Raw genomic sequence first — 20,641 nt, forward strand, 5'->3', positions numbered from 1 at the left:
GACGCTTCACTTTTGTGTTATTCTTATTCGAAGTCGAATTGAAATGGCATCCAACCTTTTGGGGCTAACATACTCTCCACAAGTTGATTGTTAATTGTTGATTCTGTCTTTCGACCATCTCAAATTTTTTTGTTCCATTACAAGTGACGGCCGACTGGCGCAGTGGGCAGCGACCCTGCTTTCTGAGTCCAAGGCCGTGGGTTCGATTCCCACAACTGGAAAATGTTTGTGTGATGAGCATTAAGTATTTTTCAGTGTCTGGGTGTTTATATGTATTTATGTATATATAATACATAAAAATATTCATCAGTCATCTTAGTACCCATAACACAAGCTACGTGTGTATTGTCGTAGTATATTTATTTATTTATTTATATTTAAGTTAGCCCTTGACTGCAAACTTAAAAATGTCTCTAGCGCTAAGTTATGATGCAGTCTAAGATAGTAGCGGGCTAACCTGTTTGGGGCATAGTACGAAAACGCTAAATCGCTTGGTGGCAAGGCAGACGAGACCAGAGATAATTCGGAAATGATTCTCTCTGATTTCGCTGGGGATCGAAACCACCTCTTCTTATAGGCGCTCCACTTTCCACGCGCTCATAACTTTGCCGGCAAGCTCATAAAAATAGGAAGAGGAAATGGTAGACATAAATAAATAAATATACTACGACAAATCACACACCGCCATCTAGTCCCAAAGTAAGCGTAGCTTGTGTTATGGGTACTAAGATAACTGATGAATATTGTTATGAATAACATACATAAATACTTATAATATATATATAAACACCCAGCACTGAACAACATTCATGTTCTTCACACAAACATTTTCCAGTTGTGGGAATCGAACCCACGGCCTTGGACTCAGAAAGCAGGGTCGCTGCCCACTGCGCCAATCGGCCTTCAATAACATAGACATAATTATCTCGATTAATTATAATATTTTTTTATTTATCTGAACTTTCAACTTAAACTACACTTGGCTAATTTACAGTCATACATCTTTTATTTTTATGTGAAGTAAATATATACTCGTATATACAACCAAATGCGTACTTCACGTCTTATATTGGTGGTGAGTAGGTAATAAATGTATGCAATGGTGCAATTTAAAATCAACTGTCCCTATCATATTTAAAATCAAATGGTTATTTGTGTTTTAGTAATGATAAAGCATCATTGCATTTAAGCTGACGCGACGTGACTTATAGATGAGGGATTTTCTCTTTCTAAGTCAGCTGTTTTCTGACGTCATTGTGGCAATATGACTAAATAAACCCACTATACGCCATCGTCTTACAATGAAAGCAGCTTGTTTTAAATTAGTTTTTACGCTTAGTCATTTAAAACTAACGTAGCTTAAGAGTTTCCTTTACAAATCAGCTGTTCACTGACGTCATTCTTTTAATATTCCGTCATTTCGACGGCCGACTGGCGCAGTGGGCAGCGACCCTGCTTTCTGAGTCCAAGGCCGTGGGTTCGATTCCCACAACTGGAAAATGTTTGTGTGATGAGCATTAAGTGTTTTTCAGTGTCTGGGTGTTTATATGTATTTTCTAAGTATTTATGTATATATAATTCATAAAAATATTCATCAGTCATCTTAGTACCCATAACACAAGCTACGCTTACTTTGGGGCTAGGTGGCGATGTGTGTATTGTCGTAGTATATTTATATATTTATATTTATAAAAAAAAAAAAATATATAAGTTAATATTTAGCTAGCTGTATAAGATAAACAAGGACAAGGCTGCTTGGAAGCAGGCCACTCCGCTTTCATCTCTCACAAAACAAAAAAAATCTAAACACTGTTAAACTATAAAATTATGTTGGAAAAGAGCAATAGCAACAGCTGAGTTTCTGGCCGGCTCTACTCAGTGGAATCTGCCTTCCGAACCGGTGGTAGTCACTACGAACATACTGAATTGACGTTTCAAAAGTGCACATAAATTGGGCCAACTTTAAATTAAATGAAATTTGAATTTAAACTAGTACACTCAACTAGTGCTCAACTAGCTTAGGATTTCCTTTCGTGGAGACCGAGTTCGAGTCCCGGAGCCAACCGGAACCAATGCCTTTTCGGAGTCTTGTATGTTTTTAATTCAAGCGATTTAAATATCACTTGCATTAAACGGTGGAGGAAAACACCGTGAGGAAACCTGCATGCCTAAGAGCTCTCCTTAGCTTTCTAAAGGGCGTGTGGAGTCCACCAATCCGCACTGGGCCTGTGTGGTGGACTACGGCCTTAACTTCTTCCCAATGTGGGAAGAGACCCGTGCCCTGTAGTGGGCCGGTATAAAAAAATTGGTTGTCTGTAAAGTCGGCTTACTAACGATAGTTGAACGTGACAACGTCGTAAGAAAATACTGATGGAATGGTTGCATTTTTCAAAAGAAAATTTTAATTTTATTTGTTTGATAGATATTATCGTTGCCATAAACAATTGACACCACATTCACTGTTCACTGCACTTCATCCTTGCCGAATACATGTAAATGTATTATTTTGTATACAAGCTGTCCACGCGGACGCATCGCTCATTCAAGTAGGAGAGTGACAGATGTCGAACGCGGAGGCCGACTGTGCCTCTTTGTCGCTCGTTCTGCGCTCTCGCTTACTCTTCAAGCCTTGAATGGAACGCCTCAGAGCGAGGTAACGCCGCATACGTCATGTTTTTTCGTGCGTGCAGCCGGCTCCATCGAATTATAAGACGTTGTCACGTCAAAAAAAAATATCGTTACGTATGCACAGATCATAGTTTAACAGTTTTTTGGCAAAATTATACATAGTCACACCTTTCGTCCAGGACATAGTTTACTTTTATTCCGGGAAAAGTCGCGGGATTTTCAGCAAACCGCAAACGCGTAAGAAGTCGCGGGCAATAGCTAGTAAGAAACATAATATTGCTACCTACATAGGGTATTAAGAACCGACTTACTTTCTACAGTATTAGGAGCGTGACATGACCGGATTCGATTTCAGTAGAGATTTATGCGACGTTGCAATTTGCAATTTTCTAACACAATTTTTTTTTAACATTATGGAAAACTGTCTTTGCTGATTCCGCACGCTTAAAACGAACATAGCTTACAAAGCTTAGAGGTGCTGCTGAGATTCGAACTCGGCCCCCCTAAAGTGAAGTCGAAGTCCAACCCACTGGGCTATCATACCTGTTTTTTACCCCATGAAAATATTACCTTGCTTTTCGAGACCAAAAGTATGCTATGTCGTATGTGTCAAGTTCCTAGAATAAGAAGGGGTTTATTGTTGAAGAGCTAGGCCGGGGAAGTACTATCGCAGTTCTTATTTCCGCTGCCAAGCAGCATTTCTGTGTATTGTTTCCGGTTTAAAGTACGCGGTGTAATGACATCCTCAGATTGATGCACACAGGGCGGTAGTTTACAGGACGTGTTCCTTGCATGCCCCGCGAATGCCATGCAGTTTCTGTTTTTATGCGATTGTTTCACTTAACTGGCAATTCTAAATTCAAAATTCATTTATTTCAAGTACGTCTGTTTGTAGTGACTCTACCATCGGTTCGGAAGGCAGATTCTAACGAGAAGAAGCCGGCAAGAAACTCAGCATTTGCTCTTTTCTAACATAATTGTACAATATAACAATCATTGTTCTATCTTGTGTGAGATGCAAGCGGAGCCGGATGCTTCGAAGCAACCTTGTCATTAAGAAATTCATCAATTGTATAGTAACCTCGCTGTAATAAATGTGTTTTAACATATTCTTAAAATTTATGCATTGGTAGGTCCAAAATTACCTTAGGAATCATATTATAAAAGCTTATACTCAATCCCACAAATGACTTCTGTACCTTTCGCAGACGATATGCAGATGTTACTAATTTATGACCATTTTTTGTAAGTCGACTGTTTATATCCACTTTTCGTTTATAAAGACTAATATGATGTCTTACAAATACTATATAATTATAAATATATTGTGAAGCTACAGTAAGTATACCTATTTCTAATAGCTAATGCCTATTTCGAATTTATAATCTCAGTATGGATATGTATCTATTGCACTAAAGAAGGACACACAGCCGTAAGTACTGCTCGTATTTCCTATACAACTTAGTTATTACATACAGGCTAACGGAAACAGTATTTACTATGGCTTCGCGAAACTCGGTCATTTGACTCTTATTCCTAACCAACGACAACGTCACATTATCTTGCACTTCGATTGGATACTAACAGATGACCCAATTTCGTCGCTGCCGATTATGGAACATGGTCGGACCGAACTTAAAATGGATGTGCTTCATAAAACCTAATACATGTAGGATGGGTTTGTTTTTATTTTCTAGTGGCGTTTGAAAGCCAGTTTTATTAAGGCTTACGAATTTTTTGCAACACTTTTACTTCAGTCTCCTTTCACCTCTGCTTACACAATAAGACTAATTTCTTCAAGTAACTATTATTGCTTAACATAAACCATGCATTAAAAACATAACCTAAATTATAGTGTTTAATGGTAGTTACGAGTATCTTTTGAAAAAAAAATATTTCTGTTACACACCGCGATCGTTATTTATTCAAATCACAGACTAATTGTATAGATATTAATGATAAAAGATTGATAAAAACTAGTTGAAGAAAACATTGTTAAGAATTATTGTAAAACATAAAATCGTATCAAATATCATTATCGAACTATTACCGGCTCACTACAGGGCACGGATCCACTGTCAGAATGTATAAAGGCTTTAGTCCACCACGCTAGCTCAGTACAAATGGTTAGACTTCACACGCCCTTGAAGGCATTATAAGGAACTCTTAGGCTTGCTGGTTTTGTCACGATGTTTTCCTTTACCGTTAAGCCAGTAATATTTGTTGCTTGAAACGTACATAACTGGAAAAACTTAGAGCTGCGTGCCAGATAACGTAATTGGTAAAAAAAGAGGCCGAATCACTAAGCTATCACCGATTTAAATTGTTAAATCTTACAAAATTATATCTTCATTTCGTATATTAAAATACTAAACAATTTGCGATTTACGTGTATAATTGTACTTTTGTTGTTATGCAATTCAGTCGGAACGATCATGTTCGGCACCCACCGAATTGGTTCGTCTGTTGATACCATTTGAACTGTACTTACTGTAGCTTAGTTCCCAGTACGCATGTGTGGCGTAAACACACCCATTTCGCTACAGGAATTTAGCCCGTAAAACAAAGAAGCTAATGCTACAATCGCGAACAACATACGTCAGCATTTTCTATTATATACTATATCCTGAGATATGGACTCTTTCATTCAACGATTTAGTTCGCAGTTAGCTTTGGCACGTCGCGGATCTGTATTTTTTTTTTTAGTACAAGTGCCACGTTAATTTGATAAACGTCGATAGTTCACATGTAATTAGCGGACAGTGAAGGTCTCAGACGAGTGTGCCGGAAACACATTTAACATCCCATCCCACGCATTTTAAGTCGGATCGAACAGTACTTATCCACCTGTATTTTCTTTGGCCGGATATTGAAAGCAAGCACGTCGTTGGGTCCGTTCAGAGCATGCTTCTGTTCTCCGAAAATAATACGATACTGTTTTTTTTTAATCTGGTCTCGCTCAGGAGTTATGTTTGCATCACCATATTACAGGTGTTTTAATTCGTACACGAAAATAATATGAAAACCTTTTATTTTTATCGGTCAAAATTGATGCGCGCGCATTATGACTGCGTAGTATTTCTGTTTGCTGTCATTAAAGAAGCATATGTTACTCTTCGATTAAGAAGATCACGAATGTGCATGCATGTGACGTCATTGGCAGAGTGCTGAGCGCTGCGGTCTTACAAATGGAATACCGGTTTCGATTAGGGGCAATTTGGGAATTGGGAACTTCAGAAGATGCCGCGTACAAAACACGTAGGCCTCTACGGGTTTAATCTAACTGCCATACCACTAAAAGATTATCCCTCAGGTTGTCTTTCCACTTTATCACTTGATATTGGAGTCAAGGTCTAATTTTGTCTGGTGGGAAGCTTTGACCGTGGCTAGTTACCACCCGACAAAGACGTGCCGCTAAGCTGTATAGAGTTCCGGTGCGATTTCACGTAGAAACCTATTATTGATATGACTACCATACTCCCTAACAGGTTAACCCGCTACCATCTTAGACTGCATCATCACTTACTACCAGGTGATATTTCAGTCAAGCGCTAACTTGTAGTGGTAATAAAAAAGGTAATCCTTCGGGGCCCACATGCATGTCTCATCGTTCCTTTTGTATCGTCACTATTCATTAAGAATCAAATTAAAAGACGTACGAGTATAATAATAAAACAGCAGACAAACAAACTAAAGCTTCTATAATATTTTGGGTAATCCTTATTTGATTAAAAACTAGTAATAAAATTAAGCTCGATAACCTAATGACCAAAAAAAACGCCTACCGATGGTTTATGACATTTAAAGTAGATAGGCGTTGGAATAATTAAAATATCACTTGCTTCAACGGTTAAGGAAAACATCGTGTGGAAGCCTGCATGCCTGAGGGTCCCACATAGTGTTGTCCACACACTGGGCCAGCGTGGTGGACTATGGCCTTAACCCCTCCTCATTGTGGGATGAGACCCGTGTTCGGTAATGGGTTGATATGATTATATCACACACATACAATCAAATGCAAAAAACACAAACACACATAAGCAAACACGCGCTAAGCACTCACTATACATAGTATTTAGGTACACACTACATAATTTAATTCCGGAATAAAAAAGTATGATGGCGTTCATTATACTTTTTTATTCCGGAGTGGGTGAAAAGCAATCTGGAAGCATGCCAATTTGCAAGGATTTTCTTATTGTAAATAAATTTTTAGTCTTGTTAAGATTTTTCCGCAAGTTCAGAATTTTTCCGCAAGATCCATTAAAGTTTTTTATGATTTATCTCGCCTAGGATTTACATCAGATAGACGCAAAAAGTCACCCAAGGTAACTCCGACTGAGACCTCACGTTGCTCTTTTAATAAAACTTGATTTTGATAAGAGCCAAAGATTTGTTAAATTAAAAGTTACTTTAGTCGGTATTGGATTTGTATAATATGAGACCGTGTTAATTATTATCAGTGGTTTTTTTATGTTTTTATCATCTAATAGTCAACGATGTCCGAGAACAAAGGTATAATAAAGTTTTTTTGCACGTACATACTTCTATTGTATGGCCGCATTGTCTACGCTTATAGCAAAAATTCTCACGACAATACCACTCATTATTGAATTTGCGTTCATTGCAGATCAATCGCAGGGCGGCGGTTACCCGCAAGGTGGTTACCCTCAAGGCGGCTACCCCCAGGCTGGTTACCCCCAGGCTGGTTACCCCCAGGCTGGTTACCCGCAGGCTGGTTACCCTCAAGCAGGATACCCTCAAGGGGGGTATCAACCACCACCACCGCAACCCGGTTTCCAACCTAGCGGATATGGAGAGGGTTTTGGGGTAAGTTGACAAACCGTGGTTATCAATCTACATTCTAAATAAATAAATATACTATGACAATACACACATCGTCATCTAGCCCCAAAGTAAGCGTAGCTTGTGTTATTTGCACTAAGATAGCTGATGAATATTTTTATGAATATAATACACATAAATACTTATAATATACATATAAACACCCAGAAACTGAAATACAAGGTCGCTGCAAACTGCGCCAATCGGCCGTCAATTTAGTTTACAATAAACTATTTTTTTTTATAATAAAAACCTGTGAGTCCAGTGATTATTAAATTTTTTGGGTTTCTTTTATATTTACTTAATATGATAAAGCTGAAGAGTTTCTTTATATTATATTTAATCGTGCTTATCTCAGGAACTTAAACTCTGATAGCCCCTTTTTATCGAAGAAGGTATTAGGTTATAGGCTATATCCCATTATGCTACAACAAGTAGAGATAAGCACAAAGTTTGTGACGTGTGGGGAAACGAAAGTATGAAATCTGGTAATGCTTTCAACAACACGTTAATTTAAAGCATAAATGGTAGTGTTTGTGCAATCAGTTCCCGACGAACAGTTGACGAGTACAGACGCAAAAATTATAATCTCCAGTAAAAAGAGTCCTTAAGATGAAAGTGTATGTACGCGTAAGTGTAAATAAAATACAATAAGAAATACAAAAGAAATCTATCTTGCCAGTGAGGAGTTACGGTTCTGACACGTGTTCGGTTACTGTGCGCCTCATGAAAGTCTCAGAGTTACTCAGCGGGCGATGGAGAGATCTATGCTGGGAGTATCTCTATGTGATCAAGTCAGAAATGAGGAGATCCGTAGAAAAATTGTCTGGCAGGTTTTGGCCGTGGCTAGTTACCCCCGTACCGACAAAGACGTGACTATGACGTATGACTACCATACTCCCTTACAGGTTAGCCCGCTACCATCTTAGACTGCAATCTACCAGGTGAGATTGCAGTCAGGGCCAACAATTGCCACCAAATTCTAATAAGCCCAGTGAGGTACTAATTTCCTGACTAATTAAGGGACATTTGACCCGATCCCGGTATCTCACCCCACTCACTTTTTAACAAGGCAGGTTGCCTTGTTACACCATTAAAGTTGCCGAATCTAGTCGGCTTTATTTTGACATAATGTTAAAACACTTTTGTCTAACTTTTCTCTTAAAATATGTATAAATACGGAGTGGATTTAGTCGAATATGAGAAATGTAAGTACTTGGAAAAGGAAGTGAATGACATTAAACAGAACTAAGTTGTATGTTTTTTAATAATGACTAATACTCGGTGTAGAGAAATTATTAAAATGTCCAATAAGCAACGTATGTTTCCGTTTTCGCTAAGCTATTTAGCAGGCCTATTTTCTATCTCAGTGGATAACTACGTTAGAAACAATAAAGTCAGTTTAGTTACCAACCCAAAATAAAATGTCATACCGGTTGGCTACTGATAACAGAATGCAAAGTTAGAGTTTGACAGCCGTATGAGGGCGCTTTCTAGCAGGCCTATTTTGGATCTAGGTGGATATTAAACTACGTTACAAATTATTAAATGACGGCCGATTGGCGCAATGATCAGCGACCCTGTTTTCTATGTCCAAGGCCGTGGGTTCGATTTCCACAACTGCAAAATGTTACTGTGATGATCATGAATGTTTTTCAGGGTCTGGGTGTTTATCTGTATTTTATGAGTATTTATGTACATTATCATACAGTCATCTTATACCCATAATACAAGCTGCGCTTACTTTGGGGCGATGTGTGTATTGTCGTAGTATTTTTTTTATTTTTTTTTAACCCAAAATAAGCTGCCCTAACTAACTAGTCATCTTGGTTGGCTAATCTATTGACGTTAAAAACTTTCCACAGCGGCTAGCTAAATTTGGTTTCAACTTAGATACAGAATTAGCTTACTGATTTTTACAATGGATAGTATATCTATAAAGTACTATAAAAAAGGTGTGAAATGATATTCAATGTAATAGTAATATATATACAGTAGGTACATTACATAAAACTACTACTAGCTAGCTACGCTAGCTATTCATTAACTATTTTGATGCGATGTGAAAAAAATCCTAAGCTCGATCAGAATAAAGAATAATATAAGTACATAGTTTTATTTTAACCAATTAAAAAGTGAAGCCTTATTGTTTTCATTTTCTAGTGACACCATGGAATTTTATATGCATTTGCATTTCATGTCGTGCCCCTCTTCTATATTTAATTCTCTGTTTGCAGCAACCACCTTACGGGGGTCCAAACAGCAGTCTCGGGGAAGATGGCGACGTCAAGGGGTTCGATTTCAACGAACAGAGCATCCGGAAGTCTTTTATTAGAAAGGTAAGACATTTAATGTATATTTCTATAATTTGCAAATACTAGATCAAACCGTTCCATAACCGTTTCATTCACGTGGTCACTGTGATGCCTACCGTTAATGCGAGCGGTCAATCAACCCAGTCATCGCTCACACAAGGAAACTGCTCATTATGAATTCATTAGCTCTGATATAATCCTCAAATTTTAACTCGTTGTTGTTGTTGGTAACGATTTACTGACGAAACCGTTTGTTGGGTAATGAATCGGTCCAGTTATTATCTTTTTGTAAAAATAAACCCGCAAACTCGCACTGGACTAGCTTGGTTGCTCTAAACGATTTATATGAAACCGATTTCTTGCGCTTATTCATGGTTATCCCCACCGTGATGCTAATGCGAGCGGTCAATCAACCCAGTCATCGCTTTCACTCATTAACCTGATTTCTTACTGTATTCAAATATTACTGGTAATAGCTGTAATAGCGAACAATTGATTTACGAAACCAATTGTTGTGTAATTAATCGGTTAAGGTTATCCCTATGTTAAAATAAACCCGCAAACTCGCATTGGACTAACTTCGTTGGTTTAAAATCCGTCTTTGCATTGGGCCGACAATAAAAGTCAAATATTTCTTTATAAAAATAGGCACATATATGTATGGCACGTTGATGCGTACTTTACATTTAAAATATGACATAGAAGCGAGTTGATGACGATAACTAAATTCGTCAACTTAAAACTAAAGCTACGAGGGTCCCAAACGCGCCCTGCAGGGCTAGCACGGGCGGGAGTTAAAAATTATATCCCCCGATTATATCCCCTAACGAGGGTTATAATTAACGTGTCCATCTCCTAAGTCCCGGGAACATGGAATAGGAGAAGTTTACCTTCGTTTATTATTACACATTAATATTATTTGGATATATTATTTCGACTTGGGCACCAGTGCTCTAAGATATGTTAAAGCTGTGGGAGAAGATAAATTTTTATCCTTTCTGAGAAGAAGCCTCTTAGAAGGTTGTTTTGTTTTTGTTATTACCATCTCACATTGTCATTTAAAAGTAGACTAATATTGTTTTTTAAAGTACTTTGTGATGAATGATCACGTGTATTGTATTTTACTCTTCTTTTTTTTGATAATTATTTGTACGTTGTTGTAAGAATTTATAGTGGTCGAAAAAGCAGATTATTAATATTATTATTTGTTCCAGGTGTACTCCATACTGATGTGTCAGCTGCTGGTGACGCTAGCTTTCATCACCCTGTTCGTGTACCACGAGCCGACCAAACTCTGGGTTCGCACCCACACCTTCATGTTGTGAGTACACACCGCTGACATTCTTGTTCTATTCTCTTAGTCACCTCGTACGACACCCGCAGACGGTCAAAACTGTAATCTTATCTGCCGTCACCGCACAGCACATATAATAATAATAATATTGAAAATGTACTACGACAATACACACATCGCCATCTAGCCCCAAAGTCTAAGTCAAAGTCTAAGTGTAGCTTGTGTTATGGGTACTAAGATGACTGATGAATTATTTTTATGAATAACATACATAAATACTTAGAATGTACATATAAACACCCAGACACTGAAAAACATTCATGCTCATCACACAAACATTTTCCAGTAGTGGTTTTCGAACCCTCGGCCTTGGGCACAGAAAGCAGGGTCGCTGCAAACTGCGCCAATCGGCCGTCAAATATGTTAATATGTTCAAATTCAAAATTCAAAATTCATTTATTTCAAGTAGGCCTAATATAAGCACTTTTGAAACGTCAAGTCTGTCTGTTTGTAGTGATTCTACCACCGGTTCGGAAGGCAGATTCTACCGAGAAGAAGCCGGCAAGAAACTCAGCAGTTGCTCTTTTCCAACATCAACAATTTACATTTTGCATTTTAACATTCATTTTTCTATCTTGTGAGAGCTGAAAGCGGAGCCGGATGCTTCCAAGCAACCTTGTCATTAAAAAATTCATCAATTGTATAGTAACCTCGCTCTAATAAATGTGTTTTAACAAATTCTTTAAACTTGTGCATTGGCAGGTCTAAAATCACCTTAGGAATCATATTATAAAAGCGTATACTCAATCCCACAAATGATCCCTGTACCTTACGCAGACGATATGCATATGACACTAATTTATGACCATTTCTTGTAAGTCGACTGTTTCTGTCCACTTTTTGTTTATAAAGACTAATATGTTGTCTTACAAATACTATATTGTTATAAATATATTGTGAAGCTACAGTAAGTATGCCTATTTCTTTAAACTTCTCACGGAGGGATTCGCGTGATTTAAGTTTATATATTGACCGTACAGCTCTTTTCTGCAATATAAATATAGATAATGTTTATGTAATATGTTAATGTTCTTCCTTATGTGTTGTTTTTTTCCCAAATAAAAAGATTTATTATTATATATGGTAACATTTAAGCTTTTTAAGCTTTCATACATAAACTTTGTAATTGCCAGTGGTAGGTCTGCGTGAATTTAAAATTTTTGAATTTGAATACTTTTTGAATTGAACTTTAACTATTTTCCCACTCAGCTGGATCGCTTTCGCCATAATGCTGGTGTGTCTGATCGCCATGGCGTGCTGCGACGGTGTGCGGCGCCAGGCTCCAATGAACTTCATCTTCCTGGCCATATTCACTGTCGCTGAGAGCTTCATGCTTGGAGTTACCAGCAGCATGTACCAGAGCGATGCGGTAAGGGACTGCTGAAGCCACTAACACCACAAAACCGCTATAAACTTCATAGCTTAATATTAATTGACTTTGAGATGTGATGAGCAGAAGCAAAAATAAAATTGTTCTGCAGTTTACTAGGCTACACAAAATTGCAAATTCATTCAAGGCCAATTGTGTTTTATTTTATAACAAATTACCGAATGAAATCTTTGAGACATCTCTCAATAAGTTCAAAAGTTTATATAAAACGTAATCTTACAAAAAATCCTATTATAATATTAAGGATTACTTAAACGATATAAAAGCTTGGGTGTGAATTGCTCTAGCTTCATAGCTTAGTAAAAATTTACAGTGAGATGGTGATAGCAAAAAAAAAATTACCCGGCTTAGTTTGTTGTGGGCTCTTCTTAAACCAGCGCGCGTTTGGAACCCTCTTAGCTTTAGGTTCAAGTTGGCGAACGAAGTTTATCACAATCCCCTTACAATTATGTAAACATATATGTATGAAGTATGAACGCTTCATAAGTGCCTGTGATAGGCCTACATGTATAAAGAATTTTTGAATTTGAATTATGTATGAATGCTTCATAAGTGCCCGTGATATACATTGAATTTTGAATTTTCTATTAAAAGCCTAAGTGCTACTAAAAAAAGGGTTGCTATTCGGGACCATAATGAAACCGGTCGGTCATTCTTACAAACGTTTGTAACTAGAATTTAGATAGCGGAGCGGAGCGGTGATTGCCCAGTGGGTGGGAGCTCGACTTCACTTTCGGGTGGCCGAGTTCGAATCCCAGCACGCACTTCTAACTTTTCTAAGTTATGTGCGTTTTATAAGTGCTTATTAATTAGGCCTACTTGAAATAAATGAATTTTGAATTTTTTTTTTTAAGTAATTTTAATATCACTTGCTTCAACGGTGAAGGAAAACATCGTGAGGAAACCTGTATGCCAGCGAGTTTTACATAACATTCTCAAAAGTGTGTGGAGTCCACCAATCTGCACAGCTTGGTGGACTATGGCATTAACTCCTTCCCATTGTGGCAGGAGACCCGTGCCGTAATTGATTGATATGATGAAGGAAGTTAGAGGCAATAAAACATTTTTTTTTTTTATCAACAGGTGATGATGGCAGTAGGTATAACGGCAGCTGTATGCCTCGCACTGACTCTGTTCGCGGTTCAAACCAAATGGGACTTCACTGCCATGGGCGGGATACTTCTCTGCGCTACCGTTGTTCTGCTGCTTTTTGGTAAGACTTTTAAAAGAGAGTAAATAGCAGGCGATCTAGACATCTTTATATATATATATATATATATATAACACAACACAAGAAATATATATATATATATATATATATGTGCGTGTGTATGTCACTGAACTCCTCCTAAGCGGCTGGACCGATTTGAATTAATTTTTTGGTATGCGTTTGGGTGGCACCCTGGATGGTTTATATTTACAAATCGGCCTGACAGATGGCGCTGGGGTCCGCTAGTCCACGTAGTAGACCACGTCTTTAACCCTTCTCATTCTTAGAAGGGACCCTTGCTCTGTATTGGGCCGGTAATGTGTTGATGTGATGATGATGATGACACACAAACAATCAAATGCAAAAAACACACACACACACACACAGTAGTGTGCCAGTAATGCGTTGATAATAATGATATATATATATTGATATATAAATAATAATAAATAAATAAATATACTACGACAATACACACATCGCCATCTAGCCCCATAGTAAGCGTGGATTGTGTTATGGGTACTGAGATAGCTGATGAATATTTTTTTATGAATATAATACACATAAATACTTATAATATACAGATAAACACCCAGACACTAAAAAACATTCATGTTCATCACACAAACATTTTCCAGTTAATCTAGGGAAATTCCAGGGAATCTAACCCGGTCGAAGGGAAAAGAAAAGATGTGTGCACTGTTCGACTGTTTTGCTTTATATTGAATAAATTCAGAAAAACATTGTACAAGAAACGAACAGAAAACAATGAAAAGTGAATGACATAAAAAGGTTAGGAGTGGGTGTTGGAATTAGTTATAGCCACAGGCAACACAGACTATTGCACCGAATACTTGTATTTTTGGTATATTCCAACAACGTACTTGTTCCAGGCATCATCGCAATATTCGTACGAGGCAAAACGATGACACTTGTGTACGCGTCCCTCGGCGCCATGATCTTCTCGCTCTACCTGATCTACGACACCCAGCTGATGATGGGCGGAAAGCACAAGTATAGCGTCTCGCCCGAGGAGTACATCTTCGCTGCACTGAACCTGTACCTCGACGTGATCAACATCTTCCTCTACATCCTCACCATCATCGGAGCTACGAAGGATTAAAAAGTATTTGTATGTTTTTATTGATTTATATTTCGTCTTATGTATTTATTTATTACACGATCGAGGCAATTATTGCACGGTCGCATTTTCTGCCTCGTGCATTACAGCTCAGTCCTGGTGAGATACCCAGCTTTCTGGGGGGGAAAGCTTGGGTTATGCGGGATTCTTACCAACTAAAACCCCCCTTGGTGCCCACCCTCGGCACGTATTGGGAAGGCAACGGGTTGCGTAGTGTGAGATTTTCAACTTTCATTTACTTGTTCGATCGCGTAACAGTTAACTACGACTTGTATGGAATCGAAGGAGCGCCATCTACTTACAATACTAAGAAACAATAGTGTCTAAAAACGCCATCTAGTTATAATACTAGGAAACAGTGGTGTCACTTAATACCAAATAAATCTTTGTTAACTTTTGAACAAGTTAACGTGGGTAGAAAATCTCACTGGACAGTGTACACCTTGCTGAAATTTAGTTATATTATCGCTTGCCCGTTCGCCTTGTTTTATTGTATGGCCTAAGTGAAAATGCGTTCAAAAATATTGGTCAAAAACACTTAAGGTGAAAGCGCTTATACAATTACAAGATTTTAAGCTTTATAGGAGGATTCTTAAAACGCTTCTGAACATGTAGAAAATCTTAAGCGGTCGGGGAACCGCCGTTCTCCATGTAACTAAACAGTATTAGCGCTTAACGACAATATGCGAAAGGAACGACTCGCATACAGAGGGCGTAACGCTTTTTTCTTACGTGACGATATTTCCAACTAGTAACTCGCCATAAGGAACTTGAACACAAAAAAAAGTCTTGTCTTCGAGTTGAAGTCGCATAACAAACCCCCCCCCCCCCCCCAGTTACCGCGTAACGTGTACTTAGTACCGTCAGCATAATCCGCTCGCACGTGTGTCCAATAAGTAGCAATAAAAATAAACAAACACTAAATATTTTTTGTTATTTAAAAAAAATGATTTATTATTTCACCCAAAGCAATTAGTGTATTAATGAAGCTATAATAATTTTTGTTTTCTTTAATACAATTTTTTTTATATTTTATCATCCCAACTTTACAATGTCTACAGGATAGGTTAGTTTTGTCGTAATTTCCACAAAAATCAATGAAATGTTACATTCCACGGACTACAACATTACTAGCTATCTATATTATTAATTGACTGATTAGTAAAAAACACGTCAAGTGCGAGCTGTATTTAACCGTACCACAGACAATAAAGTCGCTTTTCTAAATCATGAGTCGAGGTAAAGTTGAGTCATTCTTCAGTTCAACTCAAACTTTCTGAAGCAATGTAGCTTCTCACAAAGCTGAATCTCGAAAGTTAAATTAAACCGAGGTTCGTTTGCCATCAGAGTAGCAAAGTTACCCCGATTTAATGTACCTTGTTACCAGTCCTAACCTCGACTGATTATATGTTTAAAAAAAAACTGTCAAATACTTATTTACACTTACCTACTTAAATACTTATTTAGAATAAAAATTAAACACCAATTTATTTGTACACAAAAGGTAAACTTTATTTGACTAAAAGTATTGCTTCCTTTTCACAGAATTCTATAAATTTGATATATGATTTATTATATATATTGAAAGGTCTTCTTATTTGATAGAAATTTGATTTTGAATTATGACCAAGACTATGCTGTATAAAGTTAACATAAATATGTATTTAGGTAATGCAAGGGTGTTCAATACATTCTAATAAGTTTCCAAATGCATACTTTATTATAAAACTTCTGACGATTTCGGACGATACCTAAATCGGATTTCGACTATTTTGCTATCACATTATATCTTGCAGAAAGAAAGGAAACAAGAGTTTTAGTCATTTCACACAATCATTTCAACTATCAATTTTAGGGTTTTTTTGTACAAAATCTTGGTAAAAAATTGGTAAATAATGTCCTAAAAACATACGGGCATTATTAATGTTTTTAGGATAGCTTTAGCAAGTAATTTAAACGATTAGTTATTTTGATATAATATAATCGATGTTATATTATGTTTTAATCGAATATTTACGAGTGTATATTTAAAGTCTTATATGTCAATGTATTTGAAACTTTAGAGGATATCGGTAATTTAGTCGCAGATTGTTAAAATTACTAAGATTCTGAAGAACTATAAAATACGTATGTACCTGCTTCATTTAATAAAAATCGATACCTAAAATCTAAAATGCTATAGATGTGACTTATTTTGGGCTTTATATTGTAAGTTTAATATGTCGGATTAATCGACAACAGACCAAAGCCGGCGGCGCACCTAAGCTGATTCAAAGCCGTCCGCTCTGGTGTGTATAGTCCATAACATATAACCCTTATATATTTTTCCATGAATAATAGTAGAAACACATTGAAAACACCGCACGCGTGTAGTGACAATAAATTTATACCTAAGTATTTTTACGCCCAGACACAGTATTAAACCAACAAAAACTAGACGTTGGGTGTTGCTTTGGAGCGTTTATCGAAACACCCGGCGGTACGCGTCAGGTGGGGTGTTCGATATATTGTGTTTCTACAATAAGCGTCTTTTTTAAGCTATCTTACACGTTAATGTCGTGAAAGACTTTAAGACCTATTCGTATATAGAAAAGGTCTTTTTTGCATTTACGTGTATATCTACGAAACACTGAACTAAATTGACAGAACTTTTAGTTGCGTCAATTAAGTTCAGTTTAGTGTGTAGTTTAGTGCTAATTCAGTTCGAAAAACATTGGTGCCAAATCTTTTGCACATAAATCTCTAATCAACACGTAATGTGTGAACAAGACACTAGTGTCACACCTGTCAATTTTAGTTTTGAGATTTGTGTACAATCGAAAAGATAACACCTTAAAATTGTGGTTTCCTTTCCATTAAGGACCGTAAAGTAAACGAAGCACTACTTTTGGATCTGGCAATTTAGGTTCATTTCATTCATATTTGTGTACATTCAATTACATACGCCATTACGCCAAACTAGCACTATTGTACGAAGGAATTACACAAGCCACAAAAGTTGTAGCTTAATTTTAATATTGTAATATTAATCTATATTGAGCTGTAATTCAATGTCGTGGAGTTTACTATTGCATAAAGTGTGTCAAGATTTTGAAACTTGTGACGTTGTTTTGCTTAAATATTAATGTGATATTACTCGAATATAGATTACGCGATTATGTAATGTATTGTGTAATTATTATTTGTCAATGCAGTGTTCAGAAAATGCACGATGTACTACTCGGGAATCTAATCTGCTCAAAATAAATTATTTTAATAAACCTTATTTGGCATCATCCTGTATGTCGTGTAATTTTGACACACTGTATACAAATGTATGTAATTTAATATTAAAAAAAGAGTTCAAATGATGTTTCTTTTTCACTATTGTAGCTGTATTATACGCGTCACGTTGATTCTCAACTCAAGAATCTTAACTGTTTTTAAATGTAAGGTTTTGTTATGTTCAAACTTTGATTTTTATTAAAATTATCGTAACAATAAATTAATTTGTGTTTTTATTTCGTATTACTCCACAACCGCAGATGATTAACGTCATTTTTGTATTTATATTGTACTAGCGTACCCAGCCCGCTTCGCCGGGCTAGATTTTGCTTTATTTTATTTAAACAATGAACTTGCATCATTAAATTTTTAATTTAAGTCTCATAATATATTAAATCATTTATTTCTCTCCGTATTCATTCTCTTCTATTCTCTTCTCGAGCGGGTAAAGATCATTATCTACACCCATGTACACCCAACAATAGAATATCATCATAGTAAATAAAAGCTGTATTTGACAGTTTGCCAGTTCAAAAATAAGAGTGCTCCGATCGTCACCAAACTTTACAGGATTACTCGCCAGGTCAATCCGGAGATTCCCTGAAAGTTTCATTTAAATTGGTCCAGCCGTTTCGGAGCCTATACGGAACATACGCACACACTTTCTCTTTTATATAATATATAGATATAAGAGTGACGTTTGACAGCAAAGATCGTGAGATTTAGTTATTTTAGTAGAAGTAAAGCTTCTCTTCCGGGAAAGAAGAAGAAATTCTTTATGCACACAAAACATAAAGGCAAAGAGACGGTAAGAAGTTTACTACTACAACTAAATTGAATGCGTCAAAAAACAAAATCAAACGCGGACGAAGTCGCGGGCAACAGCTAGTGTTTACATTATTGTAAGGGGATGGTGATAATTTCGTTCGCTAATCAAAAGCTAGGTGGGATCCAATTGCGCCCTGGTCTAAGAAGAGCTCACAACAAACTAAGCCGGGTAATTTTATTTTTTTGTGATCACCATCTCACAGTAAATTTATATTAAGCTATGAAGCTAGAGCAATTCGCACCGAAGCTTTTTATCGTTTAAGTAATCCTTAACATTATATAAGGATTTTTCTGTAAGCTTACGTTTTGTATAAACTGTGAACTTATAGAGACACATCTCAATTAGCTCACTGCCTGGAGATGGATATGGGATACTGTTTATCCCGGAAAATAACTCTAGAGAGATAAAAAAAAAACTTTGGTACTAATTATCTACGGTTTAAGATAGGGTATTCCAAAATATGAGGAGGCAAACATTGTAAGGAAATCTTTTTTTACGTGACAACGTCTTATAATTCGATGGAGCCGGCTGCACGCACGAAAAAACATGACAACATGCGGCGTTACCTCGCTCTGAGGCGTTCCATTTAAGACTTGAAGTGCAAGCGAGAGCGCGGAACGAGCGACAAAGAGGCACAATTGGCCACGGCGCTCGGCAGCGTTCGACATCTGTCTCTCTCTTACTTGAGTGAGCGATGCGTCCACGTGGACAGCTGCTATACATTTACATGTTTTCGTCAAGTATGAAGTGCAGTGAAAAGTGAATGTGGTGTCAATTGTTTATAGCAACGATGATGATAGAAACTATGTACATTGTAAAAAAAATTGACATAATTGTATTCATGCGTACAAATAAATGTAACTTGATCAATTCAATTGTGATTTCAATCTATCTACTTTCTATATCCATACAAAATATCTCATCATCATCATCATCACATCAACCGATAGACGTCCACTGCTGGACATAGGTCTTTTGTAGGGAGTTCCAAGTTCCACGATTCTGAGCCGCTTGGATCCAACGGCTACCTGCGACGCGCTTAATGTCGTCTGTCCACCTCGTTGGGGGTCGACCAACGCTGCGCTTACCAGTACGGGGCTGCCATTCCAGCACCTTGGGACCCCAACGTCCATCCTTTCTCCGAACTATGTGCCCGGCCCATTGCCACTTAAGCTTCGCGACTCGTTGAGCTATGTCGGTAACTTTGGTTCTTCTACGAATCTCCACATTTCTGATTCGATCGCGTAGAGATACTCCGAGCATAGCTCTCTCCATCGCCCGCTGAGTGACTCTAAGCCTTCTTATGAGGCCCATAGTTAACGACCATGTTTCAGAGCCATAGGTCATCACTGGCAACACGCACTGTTCGAAGACTTTCGTCTTCAGGCACTGAGGGATTTCTGACGAAAAGATGGCACGGAGTTTCCCGAACGCTGCCCATCCGAGTTGGATTCGGCGGTTCACCTCCTTCTCGAAATTGGACCTACCTAACTGGATCGTGTGTCCTAGGTATACGTATTCGTCAACAATTTCGAGTGCAGTGTTCTCAACGATTACTGGTTGAAGCGGAACATGAGCATTAGACATAATCTTCGTCTTGCTCATGTTCATTCGTAGGCCAACCTGTTGAGAAGCTCTGCTGAGGCCATCGAGCATCGTATTTAG

General features: G+C 37.4%; 1 protein-coding gene across 3 annotated transcripts in view; it reads left to right on the top strand.

Moving 5' to 3' along the window:
* Positions 1-16,295, top strand: part of LOC120630648 (protein lifeguard 1-like) — a 28,816-nt gene extending 12,521 nt beyond the window's left edge. For 2 of the 3 annotated variants that reach the window (XM_039899913.1, XM_039899911.1), the window contains exons 3-8: positions 7,259-7,458; positions 9,711-9,812; positions 11,003-11,109; positions 12,352-12,511; positions 13,616-13,745; positions 14,636-16,295. In XM_039899913.1, coding sequence (XP_039755847.1) covers positions 7,259-7,458; positions 9,711-9,812; positions 11,003-11,109; positions 12,352-12,511; positions 13,616-13,745; positions 14,636-14,865 — 929 coding nt within the window. In that variant the 3' untranslated portion in view covers positions 14,866-16,295. Of the gene's footprint in view, positions 1-7,020; positions 7,144-7,258; positions 7,459-9,710; positions 9,813-11,002; positions 11,110-12,351; positions 12,512-13,615; positions 13,746-14,635 lie in introns of those variants that run through there. The other variant, XM_039899912.1, reaches the window with a different exon arrangement.
* Positions 16,296-20,641: the final 4,346 nt, after the last annotated feature.

Source organism: Pararge aegeria, chromosome 16 (genome assembly GCF_905163445.1).
Source record: "Pararge aegeria chromosome 16, ilParAegt1.1, whole genome shotgun sequence".
Classification (NCBI taxonomy): Eukaryota; Metazoa; Arthropoda; class Insecta; order Lepidoptera; family Nymphalidae; genus Pararge; species Pararge aegeria.